This window comes from Calonectris borealis, chromosome 3 (assembly GCF_964195595.1).
Source record: "Calonectris borealis chromosome 3, bCalBor7.hap1.2, whole genome shotgun sequence".
In the NCBI taxonomy this organism is placed as follows: Eukaryota; Metazoa; Chordata; class Aves; order Procellariiformes; family Procellariidae; genus Calonectris; species Calonectris borealis.
The window spans coordinates 94,791,134-94,817,416 of NC_134314.1; the positions used below are offsets into that span (position 1 = coordinate 94,791,134).

The following is a 26,283-nucleotide window of genomic DNA, read 5'->3' on the forward strand; positions in this document are numbered from 1 at the left end:
AGCCTAATACACAGCAGGAAATGGGCACCAATTCCTACCATACCTCTGTGCTCACAGAACACACAGACAGTGAAACAGAAGAAACAAAAAGAATACTGGGAACTAGAGGTTTCAGTTGGATGCCAGTCTTCCACTACACTGGAAATCTAAATTATTTTATATTCATAAAACATGAAAGCTAGATACAGAATTTAACTTTTTAGCAAAACTAGACTCTATCACAGAAGGCTTCAGAAATAAAATTAGTCAAGTATAACTTGATTAACTCACTACAGAAGAAAAACATTGGAGAGTTTTCCTGAATGTGTCCAGAATACCTTCGGAAGTGTTCATATAAGAAATAAGGGACCAAAGCAAAACTGGAATAAAACACCACTCGCCACCAGTAGACTACCCCAAAGCCTGGCAATATGAACAGCTTGGTTGCTAACTATTTGTCAGGCGCTTGAATTTTCCCTTAGTAGGAAAACCTCTTTGTCACAAACATAGCATTTCTGGGTTTCATTTAGTCAACTATTACTTTTATCACTGCTGTCAGGTTATATTTGCTTAAAGAAGATTATGAGCCCAATCAAGAACCAATTTCAAATAGTTTACTAGTATTAGTGCATGAAGTAATGGATGTAATTAGAGTTACCCATCATAATAGAAAGGTGCGGTCTGTGTCAGGCCTCGGAGGTACAGCAGTTATCTATCTAACGCCACAGTTTATTTATATCCCTTATGTGGCTATGTCCTCCTTATTTTAAAGCTCAGGCTGCTTCTTCAAGCTCCAAATAAAATACAAAATGAGAACAGACTATTTTGTTGACTGTCTCAAGATCTGAAAGATTGCTATGATTTAAACATTTTTTTCCCTAAACAGGAGAACAATTCTTCTTGAGTTTCCTTCTCATATTACTCTAGTACAGCCAGTCAGTTAATCTTCATGGCGAAATGTAACTTGTTACCTTGAAGTATAGAGTCCCAAAGATGAGTGGCTGGGACAATCAGATGATTGCAACACTACTTCTCATAACAAAGTATTGCCATAATTTGCATTATGCATATGCTTTCACATTTACATGCACGCACTTTATGCAAGGAGAGTGATGATGTAAAAATCAGATTTCCCTATTTAGTGATTTGGAAAATATTCTACAGCTATTCTAAATAAAAGAGTTTAAAATAATCCTAAAGAAGCTATTAAGAACAGCCTATGCCTTCCTAGCCTCTAAGGTAGAGTTTGTGTTCTGTGACAAGAAAATAGGTTAATTAGGGATCATAGAATAGAATATAAATGGGTCTGTATTTATTTATAGCACTTCTGAGCACTGGTCAAATACTCACTGCAAGAGTTCAGTGCAGATTTTCTGAAGATGGCAGTCATATGAAGTGACAGCAAGGAAGCTGACACATCTATTCGGGAATACAGCTGAAGAGCATGACAGATACTAAGAGAGGTTGAGAAAAAGGCCTCTGAAGATCCTTTTCACAACACACTTCTAGATCAGCTCCTCCTAAGTTCTTCCACTTCCCACTGCATTGCAAGTCCTTACTTTCTGCTACAATGCTGCTGTTAGGATTGGATTATAATTACCCTTTTAATAATATTAAAACATGATAGAAAACAGTAAAAAAAATTCTGGAGGATGTGAGACTTGAAGGGAGATAGGGTTTTCAATAAATTTGGTCCCAAGGATATTTACTGTTTTGGTATGTGTCCATTTTATTCCTTTCCCATTGGAAAAAGAAAGTCTAAATTATAGACAATTTGTAGAAGGGTTATTAAAATTCAAGTTATTAAAATTCAAGGATATTGCAACTAGAGAATTAGTACTTGATGGGATAATGAGAAAATTAGGTCTCTTAGTTTATTTCCTTAGCAAAAAGGAAAAAACAAAGTAGAAAACAACCAAAATGGATTTGGAAAAAGTCACTTTTGAAATAATCTAGGCAAACTTTCTTCACTAGAAAGTTGCACTGATTTCAACTGTAACAGTACATTTGAGAACATCGATATATACAAAGCAACACCTCACCAGTACAGATATAATTATGCAACAAAGAGATAATTTATGTAGTGTAGCTATACCCACATGTGAAGAGAGATTACTGACAGAACATTATCAAGGCATATCTGCCTTCTTTTTGCATTTTTTGCTGATATAACAAATTCAGTAAGACTTCTACTTAGGTATTAAGCTATAACAATTGTTCAGTGTTGTTCCTCGATTAAATTAAAGACATCATAGGTAAGCCTTAAATTTCTTATTAATTTTCTTCTTTTACTACTAGGTATCTCTTCTGGTATTATTGTAATAATTTCAGTTTCTCTGTAGAAATTTTATTTTGCAAATTATTTTGTAGTCATGCCATTTGTGTAGTCATGCCATGCGTATGTGCTTATTTTTTACTTTCCTCACAAGAGCTAGTCTTTCTATCCTCAAAATCGCTTTTGATGGTCCTTACAAAAATTTCCTCCAAAATTTATATATAGCTCTGGTATTGACTCATACATAAGTCACTGTATTCCAGGAAGAGCAGCATTAAAACATATCAAAAGCACCTCATTTTTGGTCTGGGATTAGATACTTCTGTGTAATAGATGCCATTTCTTCACCTTTACTCCCCATATGCCAAGCAAACAAATCTTTCAAGCCGGTGGCAATACTTTCACCTTCTTTACCTAGTACACGGTCATAAAGAAGCTATCAGAACTTACTTCTCCCATAAACTGACATTGTTTGTCTTTGGACTTTCTGTATCTCTGTACTCCTTATTAGTGACCCTATAACAAATTGATTTTTCAGGGTTTAGCTTTTTTAAATATTCAGGAAGCGTCCATCTTTTTTTCTGCTTTCACACTTGTCTTGCTGGTTGATTCATTTTAGATTTGCTGCTCAATCTGCAGCAGTCCTGGTCATCACTTTCACAACAGAAATAATCACTACCTCAAGCTGAGGTTTACATCTCTAAGAGAATGTCGGGACTAGCAGCCTACTCAGATTTATATCAGGGTCCTCAAGCTGAAATGCAGCACTACAAGTTGTTTGGCTAGCAAAGATCCCCTGATACCACAGTTCCATTTTCCAAAAGAAATTAGCCTTGCTACAGTCCTACGGTGTTTTATTTAACACTCTACATCTCACCTCAGCCACCAACTTCTAACTCTCTCGTTCTGCCCTACTCCCCTAAGGAGATGCAGTAATTGATGATTAGCATTCCAAAGCCATGCTTGCATCCTGTAAGCCTGTCATATTTAATTACATTTTAACTATATTCGTCTTCTATAATAGCCTGAACATAATTTAGATAATTATCTTTTGCTCTCTTATTCTCCGACTCTGCCTGTCTCACTTAGAGCTCCTTGCAATGAAAATAATTTTCTCTGCTCAAACATATAAAGAGACTCTTGGGCCAAGTGCTTTCATCTCTCCAACAGCAACAGCTGTCACTGAAAACTCAATAGCTTTGTGCATCCCACAATCTTTTCACCATATTCTATTCAGAGGAAGAAGAAAATAATTAGAAACCCCTCCACCTTCATGTTTCTTCCTGTCTTTTTCTTTATTAGGCTATTGCAAGAAGAATGCAAGAAATACTGATGTCCAGGTAAATTATAACAATAGCTTGCTATTGCTTAAGCTCTCTATAGCTCCAAAATAGCAATTCACCTCTTAAAGATTTTAATGGCCTTTCTCAGCATTTGGAATCCTTGCCTAGTTATTTCTATGAAAACCTGCTATCTTTCTAAAGATTTATTACATATAATAGAATATAAATAGTGACCCTTCCGCGTTATTTCCTTCTCTTCCAGAAAGAACAAATTAAGAAAGAAGTGGAAGCTTATCTTTTTTTGAGGTTTTCTAATGAGCCACTGGCACTACAGAATAGTACCACACTGTGGGATCACCAGAGCAGCACTGATTACAGCTGAAACCACGTTTAGGCCAAAGATGTTAAGATGAAAGAGAAAGCTGTTACATGTAACTAACATTCATCAAGCTGTAATAACCATATTGTATTCATATCATCTTGCTTTAGGCTAAGCATGTACATTTTGTGTGTGCACATTGTCTCTCCTCACTTTCCAAGGTGACATACAACCTCCATATTTTCTTCCTCACTCCAAGAAGAAAAGCAAAGCAGAGTTGGAAGCAAATGTGGAAATGAACAACACACCCTGAAAAATGTCAATTACCAGCAAGTAACCTCCATTTTGCTTTCTAATGCTTGTCCACATATGCCTCATTCTATAGTAAGTAACAAAACATTTCTTAGCTTATTTGGATGTGGACTTTTTCAGCTGTGACTACATATTTTTTTAATGAAATACAGCATTCATCATGATGGCATAGTGAGGAGATATTTGTAAAAGCAAATTACAGGAAAGGGAAAGAAGAGTTGTGTTGTCTTTCTGTACATCAGGCTGATGACTGTACTATAAACAAGACAGCAAGTAACTACCATGTGATGCTGCCAAATAAAAAATTGCGTGCACACATAAGCAAGCCAACTGAGACTCGAGAAGTACTGTAATATGTTCTGCATGATATGTGTTACATCCCTTGCTTTATTAATAAATAAAACTAAAGAAAAACCATACTAACCTCTACTATGGAGTACCTACAAAATAAACACAGAAGTGTGCACTAAAAATGCTCTAACAGTTATTGTCATATAGACATTTTTCTTTATAAAATACCAAAAAGGTCTACAGCTACCTTATAAATTGCCTATAAAAAACAACGTTTTCTACCGTAACAGTACTAAACAGTAAAGTGAAGTAATACTCCCTCTCCTGTTAAAGCTGTAATTTAACATAATACTAATTCAGAGAGTCAGACCCATAAATCACAGAAGCCAAACTAGGTAGCTGGCTCAGCCACCCCTTTCCATCCAGCCTCCCAAGCCACTGAGGGGGAAGACAAAGCAGGAGAAAGAAAATATTGTGAGGAATCAAAGATCATCTACATTTTGGTTTTTAAATCAAAGTCAAATTAAGTGCAGTTCTACCCCTGGTCTACCTCAACTAAAAACTGAGACTTAAAACTGAGTTTCCATCTTTTCTGTTGTCACCATGACAGCACTCTCTCAAAAGGTGGCCCATCAAACATGGTAGGTCTAAGGAAGCAAGGAAGGTGCAAGCCAGAAGTAACAGCTTTCTCTCTGCAGCTCTCAGCGACAGAGGCAAAACTCACCTAATAATACATCTTGGTTATATTTATGCTATAGTCCATTGATGAGATAGCAAATATACTTTATGCAGTCTAATAAGGAAAAAAAAAATAAAGGACTTGAAAAACTAATGGCAGAGGTAATAAAAATGGTTAAGAGAAATATAATGAGAGTCTAGAACAAATTTGAAAATAATGAATACTAAAAATCACCCGTCGCAGTGTTTGTTATCTAACGGCTTTATATATTGACAAGTAAAAATAGGTATTCCCATCTTTTGAGAAAACTCCCCTCAGAAGTTTTTATTCTAAATATACTCCCCGTAAGGAACATATAATTCTGAAAGCATCTGAACAAAATTTGTAGTTATTTCTGCCCTATGATTGGTCCCTCCCACCAATCCAAACAAAATACCTGTCCTCTGTAAGAACACTTTACTAAACTGGTATAAACATTTTATTGCATATGATTTACTGTCGAAATCAAATGTGGGCTTTATAAAGCAGACCTATTAGAATAAAAATTCTCACATAAAACAGATTTAACGAAGTCTATACCGACTTTCTGACATCTTTATAAAGCTTCTAATGTAAAAGATGCCTTATAGTAATCCCTACTTTCACAGCTTCAGTGCTGACATTTTTGCTGTTTTAGAAAAAACATTGCATAAAGAAAATGTTAAAATAGTCAAATTGAGCAATGGTAAAACTGAATGTAGTAATTATTTTTCTAACTAAATGTAATAACCAATTTTCAAATATATCCACATGCCAAGGTAGGCAATCAGTAGCATTTTTGTACTGCATAAGCTGTATACTCATATAATTTAGCTTGCTCACACATTTTTTCAATTTCAACAGGTTGTCTTTCTGTACTTCCAGAAATATAGTTTATATTTAAAAATCTTACACAAAATGAAATCATTAGCAATTTTCTGGCAACTGTCTGGCAGAACACCAGGAGTCAAATTTCTATGCCATAGCAAGAACTGTGCATGTAGTATCTACACATACGTCCTTGGGGGATGGCAGTGGTGGCGGACAAAGGCTGTGAACTTGAGTAACTTGACCTGTACGTTCATCTTAGGTACTTTGGCGTACACCAGAGCACACATGCAGAAGACAAGCTTGCACAATCCTAGAGATTGAATTGGTTTTGTTGTGCTTACTCATTACCAATAGTTACTGCTCCTGATGTTCATGTAGATAGCAGAGATATGAAAAGCCATCCAACACATTAACATACCCAGTAATACAACTAGGGGGATGCTTTTAACTTTGAAGACTTCTCCCCCCCATAATCCTACAACAGATTGTAAGCTATTTTTGTTATATAACTTTTCATACCAATGAAATAGTTGATTAACAACAAATATATAAACAATATTTTTAGAGATATGAGACAGAAGCATACTCCCTATTAATCAGTTCCTTTGTAGTGTGTAGACTACACTGTATTTATCGCACTTCTCTCTTACATTCCCTTGGGTGTGATCTCATGGCCCACTCGTAAAAACTTCACATTTACAGCAACCGCCCTTCTATTACTGTCGATAACATCTAATTGACATGTCAAACCTCCAAGGAATGCAGTAAATTGAACCACAGCCTCTAAGAAGAATAAAACAGTGAAAAAAGTAAATCAGCATGTGCCTCCTCCTAACAGCAATACAAGCATACTGAGGTTTCCTAATGGAAAGGAGGAAAACTGTAACCCTTTCTACTACCACACTGAATTATCTATTAACCTCAAGGTCAGAAAACCAGGCCTTGTGACCTCAGACTGAAACTCGCCTAGAAAAAAACCTGAACCCACATCCATGACTGCAGTAACTTTAGACATGAGATTACAGTGAACTAAGACAGACAAAAATAACAAATACAACTTTTGCTTCTGTTACCATGTTATAGAACAGAAAAAATGTAGCTCCCCTCCCAATAGTTTCTGATAAACTAAATTTCAGTATTTAATTCATAGCTCTGTACCTTAAAATTTTATAGACAAAGAGCTGGGTAAAATTCACAAATATAATTTTAAAAACAGAGGAAAACTTGGCTCATGATGAAAGAACACAAAATAAAGTCAGGCAAAACTTGTTTAAGTAGCAACCAAGGTAACAGGAAAAAGGCAGAATGACTTTATAAATATGTAGTTGAAGTGTATGAAATCCATTAAGAAAGAAAAATTGGTTTACAGGGATACAAGAAAAATCATGGAATGAAATTAGGTAATATGATATTAAGCACTGGTATCAAGAAAAAAAATTCTTACTGTGGGAACTCAGTGTGATAGAAAAGCAAAGAGCAGAATGGAAGCACCATCCCTTCAAGCATATGAAACAAACTGATGGAGCATTATTCTAAAAAAATACACTGCATACCACATAGTGTAGGAATCCCCAAAGGATGAACCTAAAGATATAATAATTCTTCCATTTTGTGATTCATGGATATAATCTGTCCTGGTAAAAACATTACTGTGAATAAATCAATGGCTTAATACTGCATATATCTCAATGCAGGATATTTGTAACACTAAAGACCACACCTGTTTTGGCCAAACATAAGCACATGTGTACTTTTCAGAGTTTCAATGAAATTAGATCCTGAATATCAACAATCTAATTTGGGTAAATCTCTAGATTTGATGCATTAACATCTGACTGGCCTCCTGACTATACAAGGAGATGTCAGCAGTCGCTATATTTAATGGCTTTGCCTGTAAGAAAGGGCTACAGACAAAACAGTAACTTACCACCTAGTTCATGAACATTTGCACATCTCCTATGCATTCAGTTATTAGATGATCTTATGCAACAATGAATTTCAAAATAAAAAAACGTAACTGCAAAACAACAGTTCAAGTACTAGGCATTCCTTCCTTATCTCAGGCAGATAAATGGGCCAGTTTCACAGGAGACATCTATAATTTGGATACCGTTTTTGTAGTAATGTTTATAAATAAAGGTGCTGAGAGTGTGCATGTGTGTGGGTGCCTGCATGCATGTGGGTATGTGCATGCATGCACAGACATTTTCAAAAGAGAGAATATTATGACTCAGTGAAGGCAATCCAATGTACTGCCATAGCATCCTTCCATAATGTAAAAGCAGTAATCCGCACTGTTGAGTCCTTACCCAGAAGTTGCAAATTTGTTCCTGTGCTGATTGGAAAAAGACTTTGCTTAGCAGCATGCAAGAGAGTAGTATTCTCCTCCTAGTAAGAAAATTAGGATTTCTGTTACATTGAGCAGAGTTGGCAATAGCTGGCGAAGACCTCTTAAGATAACCGGCCTTTCCAGAATTGCTAAATGTTGTAGGTCAAACCGGGACCCAAATGTTTATGGGGGGGTATATTTAAGTATTCTTAAGTATTCTTAGCCTATACAAGCAATGAGTCACAGAAGGAGGATGACAGAATTTACAAATCTCTGAGAGGGGCAAGATACACTGAGGTAAAGCTGAACAACACAATAAGGTTAAAAGAGAAATAAACCTACTAAGAGCACGTTTTCTTACACTATCAAAGAGCTTCTCCATGGCAAATAACAGAAAGCCAAACAGTTTGTACATTTAAGCGAGGCTGACCACTGAAAACAATGGTGTTTGTTGTAAGACAGAGCAACAGCCAAGATTCTGACTTTTTATTTTATAAGACAAAATTAACGTTTACTTATAAAGCAAAATTTAATTCTGGCAAGGCATTATCTATAAGGTTTAAAAGAGACAGGGATCATTTCCCATCACCTTCACATTTAGCCTGCATCTCCAAAATGGGGTTATGTACTAATAAAATAAGCAATGTGTAACTTGCCATCTTACTGATCTTTAATATTCAAAAGTGACCATAGTACAATCAAGCAAAATACAGCAATGTAGTCATGCTATAACTCTCAAGGAATACATGGTTTCTTGTACCTCTACACTACAAGGAACACTTACAGACCAGTATGTTGCTGCAGAAATGGGCTGCTCAGGTATCCATCTCAGTGTCTCAAAAACTTACATTCTTCAATCTCAGCAAGCATTTCCTTATAATTAATTATCATCTTTTCAGAAAACTTTTCAAAAGGCATAAAGGTTTCACCCTTCACTAAAAAACACAGTGTTTTTATCATCTAATTTCCTTTTTACCCTGGCAGACATGAAAGATTAAGTCGAGAAGAAAGGATACAAAGAGGAAAGGACAAAGTTTTATGATTAATCTCAGAAATAAGAATATGTAGAATCAGGTCTTGGAGCTTCAGTATCCAGGAGTGTCCCCTACCTACAATATATACACCATATTTATCAACTTAATATTGGTTCTACAAAACCTAATTCATTAATACTGGTGAAGTATTTTTAGCTCTTTTGATGGCATGTGTTGAAAACAGGCATGGTACCATGTTCAAGTAAATGCAGAAGACAATCAAGTGAAGTTGAGAATAAGGATGTTTTAAAATGGAACATAGGAAACGTGTTCTCAGAACCAAGAAGTCTGAATGCTTCTATAATTTGGTCCCTGGGCTCAGGGAAACACAACTCTCTTTTGAATTTCAGTTTTTGTATGAATCTATCCTAACAACAAGCTGTAAAGACAATATTAGCGTAAGTAATATTATCTCACATTCTGGCATGTTCTTCCCTCCCACCCCCCAACAAATATTCTGCCCACTAAGCAATGGACAAGAATATTTGTCTCTCTGGCGTATTAGGGGGGAAGAAAAAAAAAAAAAAAAGAAAATGGACTGAGAAAGTCAATGGACATTGAAGTGTATCTGAATCTACCCAATGCATATGTGAAATATGCAACAAAAAGCCTATGGACATGGTTGATGTATGACAGATTACATACATAAATGACAGATTTACCATAAAACATCAAAGTGCATGTAAAGTAATTGGTGAAATAGTTTAAAAGTAAATTCATATTGTCTTTAAGAAAAAGAAGTAAAATTACAACAAGAAGTCCTATTGAAAAACTCTAGAAACTGGGTGCTCAAACAAGATCTCAAGCAAATACGTGATCAAGAAAGTCTTCACTGTATTGCTTAGTAGACAGTGAGCGAGAAAAGTTGCTGTGTCAGAAGGGAAGGCAATGCTGAGCTTCATGGAAATCACGCAAAGGACAAGTCTGATTATCCAACCCATGACTTTGCATTGATAACTTCTAAACTAAACGTGGTCAATGAATGCAAATTTGACAAATCAACTGTAACGGTATGTTGGATTAACATGCTTTTAAAAGTCACAGGCATCACAACAGAAGGCAAGAAATCTACAGGCAAGCCATGTCTAGACAGATAAATGACAGCAACAACTTGTGATGAAAGCACCATGTCATGTCAACATGGTGATTTACACGACTTACAAGATAGCACAAGATCAGTGATTCTGGCAGCAGCTGGTGTGGCTCAGATTCAGTTGGGATAAACAGTTGCAAAGATAAATATATAGATGAAAGAACGGCTAGTGCAGAATATGCAAGAATGAGCAGCCAGAACCAGACAGACCAAATCCCATCCACTTTCACAATACGGAAAACAAATCCCTTCCTGATAAAACCAAAGACGCTTTACGAGTATCGACCCAGGAAGTAAGACAATCAGAAAAAGAATTAATAAATAAAGAAATAAAAAATGTCTGAATATCAGAAACAGATTTGGAGGTTGATAAAACAATTAAGGCAGCCTCTCTCTCCTTCGGTACTGTCTTTTCAAAGCAGAATGAAAACACATTTACGAAAACACCTCCCCTCCTGTGTCTAGCGCTTACAGTAGAAGTGGTTATCTGTAAAGAGTGAGAACTAGCATATACTTAAAATGTAATCTCTTGTAATAAGAGTAACTTGAAAGTTTGCTATTTTATCACAGAAGTTTTAGAAAGTCATCTGGCAAGAATCAAAAAGGCAAAGCCATTGGGATGTCTAATTTCTACTGAAACGTCAATGTAATAATAAATAATAATAATAATTATAAAATAATAATAATTCATGAAAGGAAATGAATGTTTGCTTTGATTTTTATGTTAAATAGAAGACTATGCAACAGATATTTTACACATACTTAATTACCACTATTTATTTTGAAAAAACTTTTTTAAAAAAAAAAATTATTTTTTCTAGATGATATATTATGAAGTAATAATACATACACCTATTTATATCATTAGCTTGACAATTTTTACTGGCCTCCAAAGAGACATTCAAGTCTTCAGCATGGGAGAAAAATCCAATGCCTAGAAGAAACAGGTACTGATACTATGGGTATTATTTGGTATTGCTTATTTTCTCTGAGGCAGAACTGAGCTAACATCTAAATTGATATCAGAGTTTTCAATTGATATCGTTGTTTTCTTCACTCTCCTCACATGCATGAAGAGGAGCTGAGAACATGCCAGCCGCACGGCAAAATGGAGCAAAGCAAAACTTCAATGCATGTGGCGCATGCAAAGCTGCAGTGAGATAAGTGTATGGCACAACATTCAAGGGAGACTAAGACACTGTAGTTTGCAACTTGTTGCTACTCTGTTCAAGCCTCGTTCAAAAGATCCGTGGATATTTGTGGCTGAAAAGCAACCACAAGGAACTGAAGGTAGAAGTGGAAAAAAGACAAGACAAATTAACAATTCAAAAACCTTCTTGTGATCCTGAATCACCACTAAGAAACATAACTTAAAAGAAGCTAGATCTTTCTTCAGTCAAACTAGACTCAGCTAAAATAAAAGCTAGCAAATGAAATGTTAGACACAAAGTTTCCACAGTTCTGAGAGGCTCCTAATGCTCTGAAATGGAATACAACTCTGGTTTCTCTCTGTGAAATCTTAATTCTTCGTGCTTAACAAGGCAGGTCTATGAAGCTAGAGCCTCTTTCTTCTTTTGCCTTATGAGAATCTTTCAAAATGTGAGCATATAAACACAAGGAAAAATATGTACTTCAATGCCTCTATCGCTCAGGGTTTTTAAGCTCAATAATTACACAAAATGACCCTTTATATCTGTCTGACTTGCTCCAGCAGGCATTACTAGCGGCATAATGAACAGATTAATGAGAACCCTCAGTTTATTTTTGTGAAGTGAGACTTGAAATTGAGCTTAACAATGTAGCAATTTCCCAGACATATTGCTTGAATATATTTCATCTTTGTGTTGTATGAATGTGGTTACACTGAGTTCGGCAACTCTGGAGGAGGCGTTTGGATTTCACAGAGTTGCTGTGAAATTTGCTTCATGTAAAATAGGACGAACCATGGTTGAAATACAGTTTGACAGAAGAGGTACAAGAACAGTTTTGCTGTGAAATTAACTTCATGCAAAATAGGATGATGTGTGGTCAAAACACCCTGTTTGACATCGCAGGTACAAGAGCAGTTTCTTTTATGCTGTTCCAACACCCCCCTTGGGAGCTCAGGTGCGGGATAGAATTACAAAAGATATACAAAAATTAGGAAGAACGTTATTTTTGTCATTCTAGGTATGACAGGACAGTAGATGCATGCAATTCTGATGGGAAGCAACAGAAAAAGCAATGTGAGCATACAGGCAGTTGGAAAGGCAAGAGGGCTGAGAAATGTTCGAGGTATTTTATTATGAGAGAAAACAGTCCTATGAAAGTGGTTAAGGAGAAGACTGATGGATGAAAATGGATGTGAGGGAATTCTAGAGATGCGATCATAGAGTGAAGTGGAGGAACTAGAGAAGGACAGGAGGAAACTACATATAAGAGTACGTAACGTGCCACGTGCAGTTATGAGGAAAGGTATTTACATGCTTCAAATATTATCTCTATAGCAAAAGAAATAATCACATCATGATAGAGATTAGCCAGGTTTCTCAAAAGTATACCCAGAAAAAAAAATTCAAAACTGAGTTTGCCACTACCATTGTGTAAAGCAGAAGTATTTTCTCACTTGAAGTCCTTAGACAACATGGAAAACACTCTTCTGTACATCTGAAGGGCGGTTTAGAACTGTTAAGTGCATGACCTAGATCTCTTAGGTGTTCTTTACCTGTGATTTATTATTAAAGGAAATACAGCAGTGCTTGAAAACTGGAAATGCAGATAGTACATCATAGGATAGAAATATGAAACACTGGACAAGAGCAGTAAACCTCAAAGTTGAAAATTATTCTTGAAAAATCAATCAGAAGACAGTTAATTTTGTTAATGAATCTCACATCCACATCCCAAAGGGCATTTCATGTGAAAGTACTAATTACATTCATACAAAAAATATAGAAAAAAAATTGAGGGGAACTGAAATAAGAATTTAGGATTTGAAATAGCTATTATATAATAAAAAGATAATAAGCAATGGAAATGTGAAATTAAGTTTGGAAGTTTTTAAACATTTATCATAACAGCAGTATACTCTGAATAACAAACAATGAGTCCGAGGGGGAGATATAATGCAATATGCTATAAACCATCTGAAAATGAAGTCATGCCCTCCACAAGAAAATCATAAAACTGTCCCAAACCAGCCATATAGACAGTTGATACCAACTGCCTTAGAACTGCCCATCAATAAACAATATCCATTGTCTCCCAAATTCTATCAGAGTATTAGACCCTTTATTCCTATTGGGGAATTGAACGTGGTATGTCTGCTGCCAATGGATTAGATTCATTTCACAACAACTACACAAGAGAACTTTGAAGAACGATACTGAGTTGATAACCGTCATGATAGCCTGTTTCATATTTGTCTTTACAGTGCTTATTTTACCAAAAGTGTCATTAACTCTAAGGTCTGAGTCCTACTGGCCTTTGGTATTTTCTGTTTTTCATTTGACTTTCAGACTCTCTGTCAGCAAATTCTGCTAACAAGTGCAGGTCTCTATTGTTCGACACTAACACGCTCAAGGCCACTAATCATAAATGTTTTAAAAAAATAGAACGGAACATGACTGTTTTTCATTACTGTCATACTGTGTAGAGAGAAAAAAAGCTTATTGTGGAAAAGAAAAAAAAAATAGCCTCCATAAAGCATTTGAAAATTGACAATTACACAACCAGTACGCATTAATTGGCTCTCACATAGGGAAGGTAAGCAAGCTTCCCCTGTGAAGATAATAGACATCCAGTTTCTGTCTTCAGCCTTTTAGAACTGGGAGAAGAGGAGGTTAGGAGTGGCCTGTCAGTTCCTGGCTTTGAGCACTGAATTATTAATTTAAACAAAATACTACATTAAAAATACCATTAAAACAACCCAAAGCAGCATACTGATAGTTCAAAGGGGAAGTTCATGCTTCAGTAGACTGCCAAAACCAATATATGCTATTTGAACGTAATTTTATTTTCTTTCTCATCGTTTTGTTTGCCACTTACTGATCATCAAAGGTGTCTGCTGATGTCTGTGTTTGCTACCTTTATGGTTCATCCTACCCCTTGTGTCAAAATTCAGCACAATGATTTGGAGACCTCACAGGACAATTGCGAGACATCACGCTAATGACTTTCACAAAGGATTGTAACTCCACTGAAAGACCGGGTAGACAGAAAATCAGCAGCAAACAGCAAAGGAAACAACTCTTATCCACATGTCTTTGAAGACAGGAAAGTGAATAGAGAATATTACTAGCAAAATAAATTTTCTCATTGGAAGTGCTCTGTCTCTTCAAATGTGGGCCCTTGTGAAATTCTCCCGAGTTTTAACTCCATCCACTTTCACTTCCTGCTGCAGCATATCCTACACAGAATAGCAAGCGAGTTATTTTCCTGGAGTCTACTGCAGTATATTAAACACAGAACTAACACCAGAAAGGGTAAACCTTCAAGACCTTATCAACCACCTGGACTGCACTCACATCTCCAAAATTTATAAGAGAAACAGACATAATTCAGAGTATACTTTTTGGAAATCGTATTTCAGCCTCACACAAATACATGTATAATGATTCTTAGTTGACTGTTGCTCTGAGAGGTACTTCTAGTCAAACAGGCAATCATAGTCCCAGGCAAGTACATACTTACTTCTTCTTTTCTTTAAAGAAAGACACATAAGCCTAAGTGATGACAATTTTTATATCAATGTAGGATTAGTCCTTTTTGGGCTGGGATGTCCAAGTATGCATCAAAAAAAATTAGGATTTGGCTGAGACAAAAAAAAGTGGCAAACTTTGACCGCATTAGCAAAATATTTTTTTTGTTTTGTCCAGGTGAGAGAGGGGTGCGGCATTCATAAACATACAGGGAATGAAGCGATGAGGGTACTGTTGCTTCCACCCCGTGACGCTGTAATCTGGTTGTGTGAGCCGGCACAGGCAGGACGCAGGAACAACCACAAAACCGCAGATGAAAAGCAAAGTGTAAGCTTATTTCCGTTACCTCGCCAACCGGGGGATCCCCGAAGCAGCACCCAGGCAAGAGGCACACATGCGGGGACACAGGCACCGCAGAGCTCAGTCCATGCTAGAGGATCGCCGAACCTGCTGTTTTCGCCTGTATATCAGGGATTCACGCAGGCGAGGTTTACCACTGTGCTTTGATCTTTCCCGCAGCAGGGCAGGAATCTCAAGTACGTGCGATAGGGTGCCTCTGAGTCTATCACAGGCCTATGTTATCTAAACACAGATGTTCTACTTGTCAAGCACACAAGGCCAAACAACAATTAGTATGATATATGTGTTTTTCGACACCTTAGCTGCAAGTCACTTGAGCGTGTTTACAATCTTCCTCGCCAATCTGCCGTTATTTTCCCACACTGGTTAAGGCAAATTGCTGAACGCAGTCTGCCTAAACCTGATGATGAGCCAAACCCAGGCACAGTGCACGAGTTTGATTCTTGCTTTTCCTTGGGGAGTGCCTGAATCACTTGACTAAAAGGCATTTAGAGGCAGATTTCTCTCTGTTGGAGCTGTGCTGTTTGCGTAAAATACCAAGTTATTCATGGTAAGGGGAAAGACAGAGATGGGGGTTGGGGGGGGCGAACTCTCTTGCATGCAGCAGGAGTATCTTTACCATTACACTATGTTGGTAAACCAGGTAAACTGCACCACCTCCACCTTACTACACCACTTGTTAATTTTGGTTAAAATCCAACTCTTCATCTCTTCTGTTTGTTTTTGATGTTAAAATTGCATGAAGTTAAAATAACTTGTTTGTTTTTCTTGGGGCAAAAAAACCCACGTTTTCAATTTGGTTCAAGATGCGCTTTTTTTTTTTTTAAAATTTTTTAAATTTACAGAAATTAAACCAAAAAGTCCGTTCTTCACATTCCTACCAGTGATTGGTTCAATTTTCTCCTTTTCATTAAGATGTCTCCTCCACCACATTGAAATCTTGCCCAAAAACTTTTAAGTGAGGCCCTTCCTTCAGAGCATGAGTCACTGAACGATATCTCTTCCATTCTACTTCAACTATTTTTGAGCACTAAGAACATGGCTTTTTATGGTCACACTACCACGTTTCAGTATTTCTCAGTAAAATGAAAGTGGTCCAGCTCTGACTGTATGCAGTGATGGCACTCTCTACTTTACAAAACAGTCCTAAAATTTATAGCATTTGGCATTTATATAGTATTTTATATATTTGTTTTATATATTTAATATATGTAAACAGATAAATATATAATTTATAAACATACAAATATACATGTAGTATTATATATATTTGTTTTCTATATTATACATATACTTATATAGTATTTGGAGTTACCAACCTGCCATTACAATTAAAGTAATTTTTGAGCTGAAGTCACTTCAGCATTTCTGCAAATCCTACTTGAAAAGAAAATTAAACATATTTAAAAGGTTTTCTTTTCTGTGATGGGGTGACTGTAAAAAAAGTCCAATTTGCTGATCATAAAGGGCAAGAGATTTAAATTGAATATGAAAAAATGCTGTCAAATGCAAAGAAATCACGTGAAAATTGAGGGGAGTATATGGGGGGGCCACAAACCTTTGAACTTATCTCAGTTCCAGATCATACAGTATTTAAATGTAACTGAAGAGCATAGAAAACTTTCAAAGAGAAGCAAGATTTTTCAAGTTGATGTTTTTCTTTACAATTTTCTAGTCCTTGTTAAATTGAATTGTTCTGGAGTCCACTGAGCTTTTGTAATTGTAAGGTCTTTGTATTTGTTTAGAACTGATAGTTGCAGACAGTGCTAGGACACTGTAAGTCTCTAGACTTAAAGACTGGCATTTTGCTAGCTGGATGCATGTCTGTCAGAGCAAGAAGTTAGGCAAAATACAATTCTCTAATCCACATGAAAATAGTTCCTGTAGCCACAGCTTTGAGACCTTCCAGAGCACCTACGTTTTGAATTAAGATCTTGAAGTATATATCATGACGAGGCAGCTCTCTTTACTTCAGGGATGCGCCTATACTTGTCCAAGGTTAAGGCTTTAAAAAAAAAATGTGTGGTTTGAAGATGGTGAGTAGATACTTGAACTGGGCAGTCAACCAGCAATTCCACCTGTGCACACTTAAGCAAGTGCTCCTTTTGACTGTTATAGACTATTAGTATCAAAACGTACAAGGAAAAAGTGCAAAAAGATTCTGATTTTGACTCTCCCCCTCTCTCTCTTTTCTGGTTTCAGCCTTTTAGTGCTCCCACTGCTGGAGACAGACAAAAAGATGAATTTTATCTGTTACGCTGAGATGCCTTTGAGAATGATTAAATCTCCTTTACTCTTTTGCCAGACCTGCAGGCAGAACCCAGGTTTTCTGCTCATCAATACCTTGCCCTTTACAGACGGTGAAAGGACATGTCAAGCTCTCCTTCACCAACATGTCTAGACCATATTGTAATGCATGTTTGAATTGCAGTATTTGTTAAGAGATGAAATAGAAACTTTAGAAAATGTGTAATCAACAGTGTTGCTAGAAAGCACTGAATAACTCTCTTGCCCGATCTGACAAACTGAGATATGCCTCTGAATTTGTAAAATCCATTTTGTTTTGGTTGGCACAAATACAGGATGGGTGGGGGCTGTCCCCATATGAGTTGATGACTTCAATTTTGACCCGGGAAAGAAAGCATATCTTATGGAAAACTGATGCGGGGAAAAGGAGAGAAATAAGACTTTTGTAAGTCTGAGCTTCCCTGCGGACCAGCCAGGAGATCATACCCTATCAATATCCACTGGATGCTGAGCATACCTGGCTGAAGGATATGTAACGTGTACATTTGCAGCCTATCTTTTCAGTTCCATGACAAGTATCTGGGTCATTCTTTACTTGGAATTAGAACTATCAAGTGGTTTAAGAAGGCTATCAACACTGAATTACTCTTCCATACTAGAAGAATGGGTTTTATCAGCAGACCCAGTAATTACAGAAAAGCCAATGGAGAGTATACATGTGGAGAGCATTCATGCCTGACTTCTCTTGATTTTAGTATACAAATGAAAATGAAACAGTTTTTTTGTCTTTTTTATCTCTTTTTAAGAAGCATTTTTTTTTAATGGAAGGGTCCTGTCCAAAAGCAGAGTGATCAGTGCATATAGGTCAGGTACTCTGCTTTTGAACAGAGACAAGGTCAAGCTTAGATACCTGTTTGATCTGTTATGACATGATCCCTACCCTCACTCTCCCCACCCCCTTCAAATATCATACAGTACATTTATGTGCTTTGATAAGGGAGAAATGCATTTGATTAAGAAAATCCTTTCCAAGCATGCTCTCTTTTCCTCTCCTACCATGTTTCTCAAGGAGGGGTGATTTGACAGCAGGGTCAGCATAAACACGTGAACTCTGGAAAATGGTTTACCTTCCAGTGATCACAAAACCAAGGGTATGGTAGGCAGACTGCTTCTGAGAATGATCAAACTGATTGTTTGAAGATCCAGTACTCATGTGGATCTTCAGAACTTGATTCTGGTTTGAAAGTCTAGATAATCAGCCACAGTAGAAGCTGTTACCTCCTAAAGTTGTATTTACAAAGGTCTAGAGTTAGAAATCTACAGGTTATGTAACGATCATCTTTTCACAGTCAAAAAGACACCTATCCAAGTACTGAACAACAGGATAAAAAAAACAGTTTTCCAGTTCTGACTTTGTGCAAATAAGGGGAAAAAAATTAAACTCACTTGCAGGAAATTTTTGTGCGATCGGCCACCATAGTCCACTGCTGCTGATTTGTTGAAACCTCAATGTAGTAGCTGTAGCTCCGATCATCACAGTCCCAAAGTAGCAACCTAAGTATGAAGAAGTTGAGTTGTAAGTAAAATAAACATTAAACCAAGCTGCTTAAGTTTTCCAGTCCTTTCTTTTCTCCTCTTAATCCTTTATAAATTTAGCTGTTTCTTTTGGAATGTGCCTCTAACACTCAACAAGGTCTTTACTGTTTCTGTCATCTCAAACTTGCATATCCCTATTCTTATTATCCTAAGGCCAGTAATAGACTTACAGGCTTATAATAACTATCTTACTAACATTAATCTATTACATTCATTCAATTACTTTTAATTTATTTGAAAGTCAATAAAGGAACTAATTTATTTGGCGTGTGACATTGCCTGCTTTAAACCTGAATCAAACATCTGTTTGGAAAGGACAGTTTAAGAGGGGAAAGAAAAAAGATTCTGATGACTAAAAAGATTACATTGTCTTAACTGTATTCTCTTTTTTTTTTGTAAATATATCAGAAATATTAAAAAAAAAAAAAAGCAAGTAGGAAAATGGGAATTCCCAGTCCTGGTTCATCATAATATGAGGAAAAAGGTACTGAATTGTTGACTACATTGCTAAAAAGAAGAAGAAAAAGGAAGAAATAGACGTCTCAAGGACTCATTCCATACTCATTCTAACAAACATGCAGCTCTTCAGGAAGGGCACTAAATGCTGTATTGAACAGCCTTCAATTCCCATTTCCATACCTGTCTCACAGAGAGGAAGATCTAAAGAATCAGGGATGTGATTTAACTTAAGTATGTAATTCTCAAAAAACACATCTGGCAAATAACGTATCCTCTCTACTCCTCTTTATATGGGGATTATTCCCCTGTTGTAAGAGATATTTGAAACCTCAATATCATTCCTCATTTTAATTTTAATTCTAAGGATATGAATTAAAGCAAAACCAAGAACCTTGCCCTTCCTTTCCTCTCCTCTCCTCCTCAATGGATGGGATTGAGATACGTGTACTTAAGAAAAATATCCAGCACAGAATACCTTCTTTAGCAAAAACCATGAAAAATTCTATCCACCATGTTTGCAAACCAATACGGAGCATCCTTTTTTCCAATGAAGCATCCACAAATGACAAGAGGGTATTTACACAACTTAAAGGGGCAACAGACTGGCCAGAACAGAGGCAGACACTTCTGCAATTTCTTCTTTAAAAGCAGTTAAATGTAGTCCATATTTTGATTAACAAATGTGTTTTTCCCTAGATTTTATGTAAAACCCCTGGCTGGTGTCATTCCACTCATTAGCGGGGTACAGTTCAGAAAAACTAACTGCTATCCTTACTGTTTTCATATAAACTCAATGGCAAATGTGATATCAAAAACAAAATTTCAAAAATCTTTTCTATTTGAGTTGGAGGTGACTGGAGGCAAAACCAGCATGCTGCATTTACCATTCTCTGAAATAATGCTCTCTTGTCAACCTACCCACTGTTTTTGAATTGCAATATTCTAAGTGAACAAGCCACATTATGTCTGTCATGGAAAATGATGTTTTGCTGATTTTGTTTTTGTTAAAACTCTTTTTCTCTGAACCCATACTTAATACACCAATGGAAAATAAATACTCTACTGCAATATATTGGCTGCTACCAACTGCTGCCATCTCTTGATCCTCAGGTTCTTGTCAAAGTTAGCTCACAATTACTAGGATTACTGCTTAAATCTGACTATTTGTTACAGAAGCAAATGAACCTGCTGTTGTCAAATAACCAAAGCACAGCTAGCTATCCAAAATAGCTATAACTGTACCGATGACCTAAATGAGAATAACTACAGCCACACGCACAAACAGAGAAGTGCGAAAGCCAGGTAATACAGCTAACCTGGGTTCTTTCTCCACCTGTGAGGAAGAACTTCCACAGATCCACATTTTTCAAAGTGCAATAGATAAGGATCCATTGATTGTCAATGAAAATAGCCAAGACACACATAAAAAGAAAAGGAACTTGTGTCACACTACAGACTTTCCCAGAAACAGAGTTTCAAGCTGTCTCTCTTTAATCACCTTTCGGAAGAGTGCCCAAGTTTTATATTATAAATTCCTTTCTTCCAGCTGAGAAAGCCTTCCTTGTTTTCAGCTGCTACCTCTGCTGGGAGGAATAGAACTGCAAAAATTATTGCTCGCTTTTAACATTTAAAAAAACAATACTGCTAGAGGGGGAAAACGACCTATCCAGTTGCCGAATGCAGAATCCTTCCTCTACAGAGAGAGGTTGTCCCAGGCAGAAGCTGGACTGTCTTTGGAATTTGGTTATTAAGGACACATGTGTCTGTATCTTTGCCCTAAAAACCAGTGCTACTACCTTCTTTTCAAAACAATCTAGATTAGCTCTTTTTTTTTTTAGGTTTTGGAATTCCAGCATTCAAAGTGGAATTGGGTCTACTGGACAAGCAGATTTAAAATAAACTTCCTAGATGCTCTCAACTGAACCCAGCTCATTAATATTATCAAAAATAATAAGCTATCAAGAATAGCTTTAAGAAGCTAAAATAAAACACTTTTAACAGAAGCCTTTTAGCACATACTAACACTGTCTATTTGCAAATTAAAAAATTCAGAGCTGACTTACTGAAAAATAAAAATAGTTGCCTGTGGCATCATGAAAGACTTAAAAAAAAGAACCAACACAAACAAACAAAACACAACCTACACCCCAAAACAAAATCACCCAACTCCAACCCCCCTCCCCCTGCTTCATCAGATCCTCTCCGTTCTGCTTTTCTATAGCTTGAGGGTCCCCAAATACTGAAGAGACTGAATGAAGCGCATTTTCTGTTTTGTTGTTTTTTTTTTTTTTTTTAAAAAAAAAAAGTTTATGGATTAAAATTCTGGATTTGGTAACTACTAATAATCAACAGATCCTGAACTGATTTAACATCTATATTTAAATCAAGTCTTCTAAATGATAAAAAGAGGGAAAAGGAAAACCAATGTAAATTTGTTTTCTTTTAAAAAGGCTATTAAAATGTAGCTAATTATGCTTTTCAATAGGATCCTTTTCATCATGGGGGCTCAGTGTTGTTTCCTTGATCCGTGTTTTCAAAGCTACGATCAAGAGTTTCAATATCAGAAGCACACTAGTGACTGTAATTTCAACTAACAATACTGTAATTATAACACAACTGGCTCGGCTTTAGAGCAAAAGGCTAACAGGACATATGTGTTCCTTTTAAGAATGTGTATAATTGCTCTCTCCAAAAACAACCTAGCCCAAGTTAAATAGGTTTAAAAAAGTTTATGGCTTAGAATTATGACAAACCAAACAATGAGTGAATTGAAGTTGGCAGAATCTTTCCCAAAGTGACTTAGCATGAATGCTAAATGTAAATTTTTGTTTCTTTGGGACTTGTGAAAGAAAATAAGAAGTTCTTTCTTCACCTCCCTGCAGTAGCTTTTTTAGGAGAGACTGGGGAGGGAGACTGACAGCAGATCCTATTTGGAATTTATTCTGCGTGAAATGTCTTTCTGGATAAGCAGCGAAAAACTTTCAGGTGATTACATGAATATTCACCTGTGCACGCTGGGCACAAGGGCCACCTTTTATGCCATGTACAGTAATCTTTGAAACACATTCCAGGTGAACTGCCAGGCTAAATTTTCGTAGAGAAGTTATGTTTTGCTAAGATGGATATTAAATGACAAGAAGGAGAATATTCCACTTAAAACGTCAGAACTATACTCACTGGAAATGCATTTGTTTACAGCAAAATTGCCCATGTTCCCAGGACTTTCTATATTAGAATAAAAAGCTAAATTAGTTTGTTAGTAAATCTTGCCTTCAGGATTGAGATGGAAAAGCGGAACAAAGCTTTATCCAGCTCACTCCCTGCAACATCGTGAGATTCAAAGAGAATTCTCATACGCCACTTCTTTGGGTATCTAAAGTCTAAGCCTATTAATCATTTAATATGGGGCTGTTATCTACATCACGTGTTGAAAATGCCTCATTTTATAAAATAAAAGCTTTTCAAATGTAAATAAAATTTCATATTACAGGTGTGGGAAACTGATTATATTGGCTACCTGTTACATCAAAAGATGCTGCAGTACTTTTTTTTAAGAGTATTTCCCTAAATGTCATGTGTTTCCCTATGATTGGTTGTTCTGCATTTATACAAGCATTTTGTGCTGTCTCTGCTTGCTTTTTATTCCTAGAGTTCTGAAAAAAAGATTGTCACTGTTTAGTTTAGACTGCTGTATAACTACATATACTCAAGGTGTTAGCAGAATACCAAACAAACCTGACAGGATGATACCTGCTTCCTGAATACTGGAAGTCAGTAGTTACCACAAACTGTTTTCATAAACTACTTATAGAAACCCAAAAGAGAGAAATTAAAGCATGAGGTAGCGACACTTGTTGAAAGATGGGGAAAAAGAAAGAAAACCCAAAACCATATGGAAAGTTTTTTTTATACAATTGCCTTTGCATTTTTGCCTCCGGTTGTCTATAGTCCCCTTTCATTTTCTGCAGATATTTATGTTTCAGTAGTTATCTTGCAGGAAACCAATCTTTCTTTAGGACCCTACAAAGGAGACAAAATTCCTACACATTTGCTATGTGCTTATATGATCATTTATTCTCAGTTACAATTTCACTCTCAAGTCAGGCAAGCACAGAAAATGAGCAGCAAAGAAAGAAAAACTGCATAAGCAGAAGTGGTATGGAAAATTAGAAAGCAAGAGATGTATATGATGATGGTATAAGCAAACAGAAAACACATTAAAGCTAATTGATATCGTTTGTTAATTTAAGAATTACTCTGAATATGAAAAGCAAAACAGTTGGCTATTACGTATTCATATTAGTAAAGTAGTCTTCAAATAGATTAAAGTAGGATAAGTGGTTAATCCACTTTTACAAAGATGCAAAATGTTTCTACTTATTTTAACATGAAAACCACTATGGTACAGAAGAATTCTGTCTCCCACCACCACATACACTATAACAAATCCTGTTCGATCTTTTTTTTTGTTTGGTTGGGTTTTTTTCTTTCTTTTTTGGAAATTCTTAGGGAAAAAAAAAACCCTATGAAGTTATCAACCAAAGATTGTAACATAATAGTATTACATTTCTATTCCAGATAAATGCAGGGAAAGTTAGACAGAGAGCTATTGTGATATGGCAGCCTTTTCAATATTAAAGTTTTAGCCATTTAAAAGTTAAATTATGTTTACTATGTTAAACACACCAGTTGCTGTCTTTCTGTTCCTAGTTAAATATAATAGTTTTTCTGTCATTGATAAGTGCCTTTTCAGAAAGGAAAGATAGCAAGGTTATTTTCTGTCCAGACAGGCAACAATGTGGAAAAACTACCTAAAGTAACATTTTCTGTTAACTGTTCCAAGTATCTTGTAAGCTGTTCCAACTAGGAGTCTTAATAAAAGAATAAACCTCTTAAATAAAAAAATCTTCTAATTTCTATAATCTAAAAGACAATATTTAGTTACCATTATTTTAAAATAAAATCATAGAATCATAGAAGAGTTTGGGTTGGAAGGGACCTTTAAAGGTCATATAGTCCAACCTCTGTGTTCTCCAGGTCTTTTCTATTAGAAAATACTATTGAGCACAGACTATCATTACATCTGTTTCAGAATTTCTGAGTAAATTTTGATGTGGAAGTCAAGAGCTCCAAATTTATATACAAAAACCTGAAGAAATATTTGATATTAACAAGGTTACAACATGGTTTCCTATAGCATCCCTGTATCCAAGTTGGGATGTTACAGTTAAGATGGGTAGACTACAACCCAGGTAAAAATCAGCCAGATTGTTTAGTTCAACAGGTAGTGGTTAACAGTTCATCACCCACCCAGCGACTGGATGCAAGAGAAGTTCTTCCAGAGTCTACTCTGGGACCTATCCTGTTTAATATCTTTATCAGCGACCTGGACAAGGAGATGGAATGAGCCCTCATGAAGTTTGCAGACGACAGCAAACTGTGGGGTGCAACCGATACACTCGAGAGTATGGCTGCCATTCAGGAGGACTGATTGCCAGCCTCTGGGAAGACGAAGGGCATGGGCAAAAAAGCATCTCATGAAATTCAACCAGATCAAAAGCAAAATCCTATTAGTCTCATAGGAGACTAATCCACTGCAGTAGTAAATGTTACAGTCCAACTGGCTGTGCTAAAAAGGACATGGGAGTCATACTGAACAGAAGATGCCATTAGTTGCCTGTGTGCCTTCTCAGCAATGGCAGCTAGCAGCATATGGAGCTGTAGCAACAGGAACTGAGCCAGCAGAACACGGGAAAAAGATTATTCTCCTTTACTTGACACTTGTTAGATTATAGTCGGCATACTGCATCCCATTTTGGACCCAAATACAACAGGGATAGATCTGAGCAAGTCCAGCAGAGGACCACCAAGATCGTCAGGAGGTTGGAGCACACGCACTGTGCAAGAAGCTGAGGAAATTGGCTTGTTTAGCCTAAGAAGGCTTGGGGTCGTGGAGGAACCTAACAGCACTTTTCAATACCTGAGAGCAGGTTATCAAAAAGACTGAGCCAGGCTAACTACTGAGGTGCACAACGGGAAAAACAAAAAACAGTGGTCAAAAATTGAAACAGGACATTCCAGATGGACTAGAGGCATAGGAAAACAGGAACCGCATGAAAAAGAGAGGAGGGGAAAAAAAAAAAGTACACCGTGAGGGTAATTAAACATTGGAACAGGCTACCCAGAGAAGTTGTGGAATTTCCTTCCTTGGAGGTTTTCAAGACCTGAATGCATAAAGCCTTGAGTAGGATGGTCTTTCTTCATAGCTGACCCTCCTTTGAGGAACAGGCTGGGCTAGGTGTCTTCCTCAAGTCCCTTCCAACCTGAATGGTTCTAAGATTCTAAGACAATGGGATGACTTTTGCAGAAAGCATGCATACAAGATATATTCCTGAAACATTAAGCTCTCTGTGCATTTTTAATGCATATTCGAGTACCAAGAGTTCTTCTGCTTTTTTCATACTTAGAATTTAGTTGCCATGGTAACATGTTCTGACTT

At 36.6% G+C, this 26,283-nt stretch overlaps 1 protein-coding gene across 3 annotated transcripts in view; it reads right to left on the reverse strand.

Moving 5' to 3' along the window:
* Positions 1-26,283, reverse strand: part of BTBD9 (BTB domain containing 9) — a 130,292-nt gene that overhangs the window by 8,776 nt on the left and 95,233 nt on the right. For all 3 annotated transcript variants that reach the window (XM_075146799.1, XM_075146798.1, XM_075146800.1), the window contains one exon: positions 19,176-19,283. In XM_075146799.1, the coding sequence (XP_075002900.1) occupies positions 19,176-19,283 (108 nt within the window). The remainder of the gene's footprint in view (positions 1-19,175; positions 19,284-26,283) is intronic.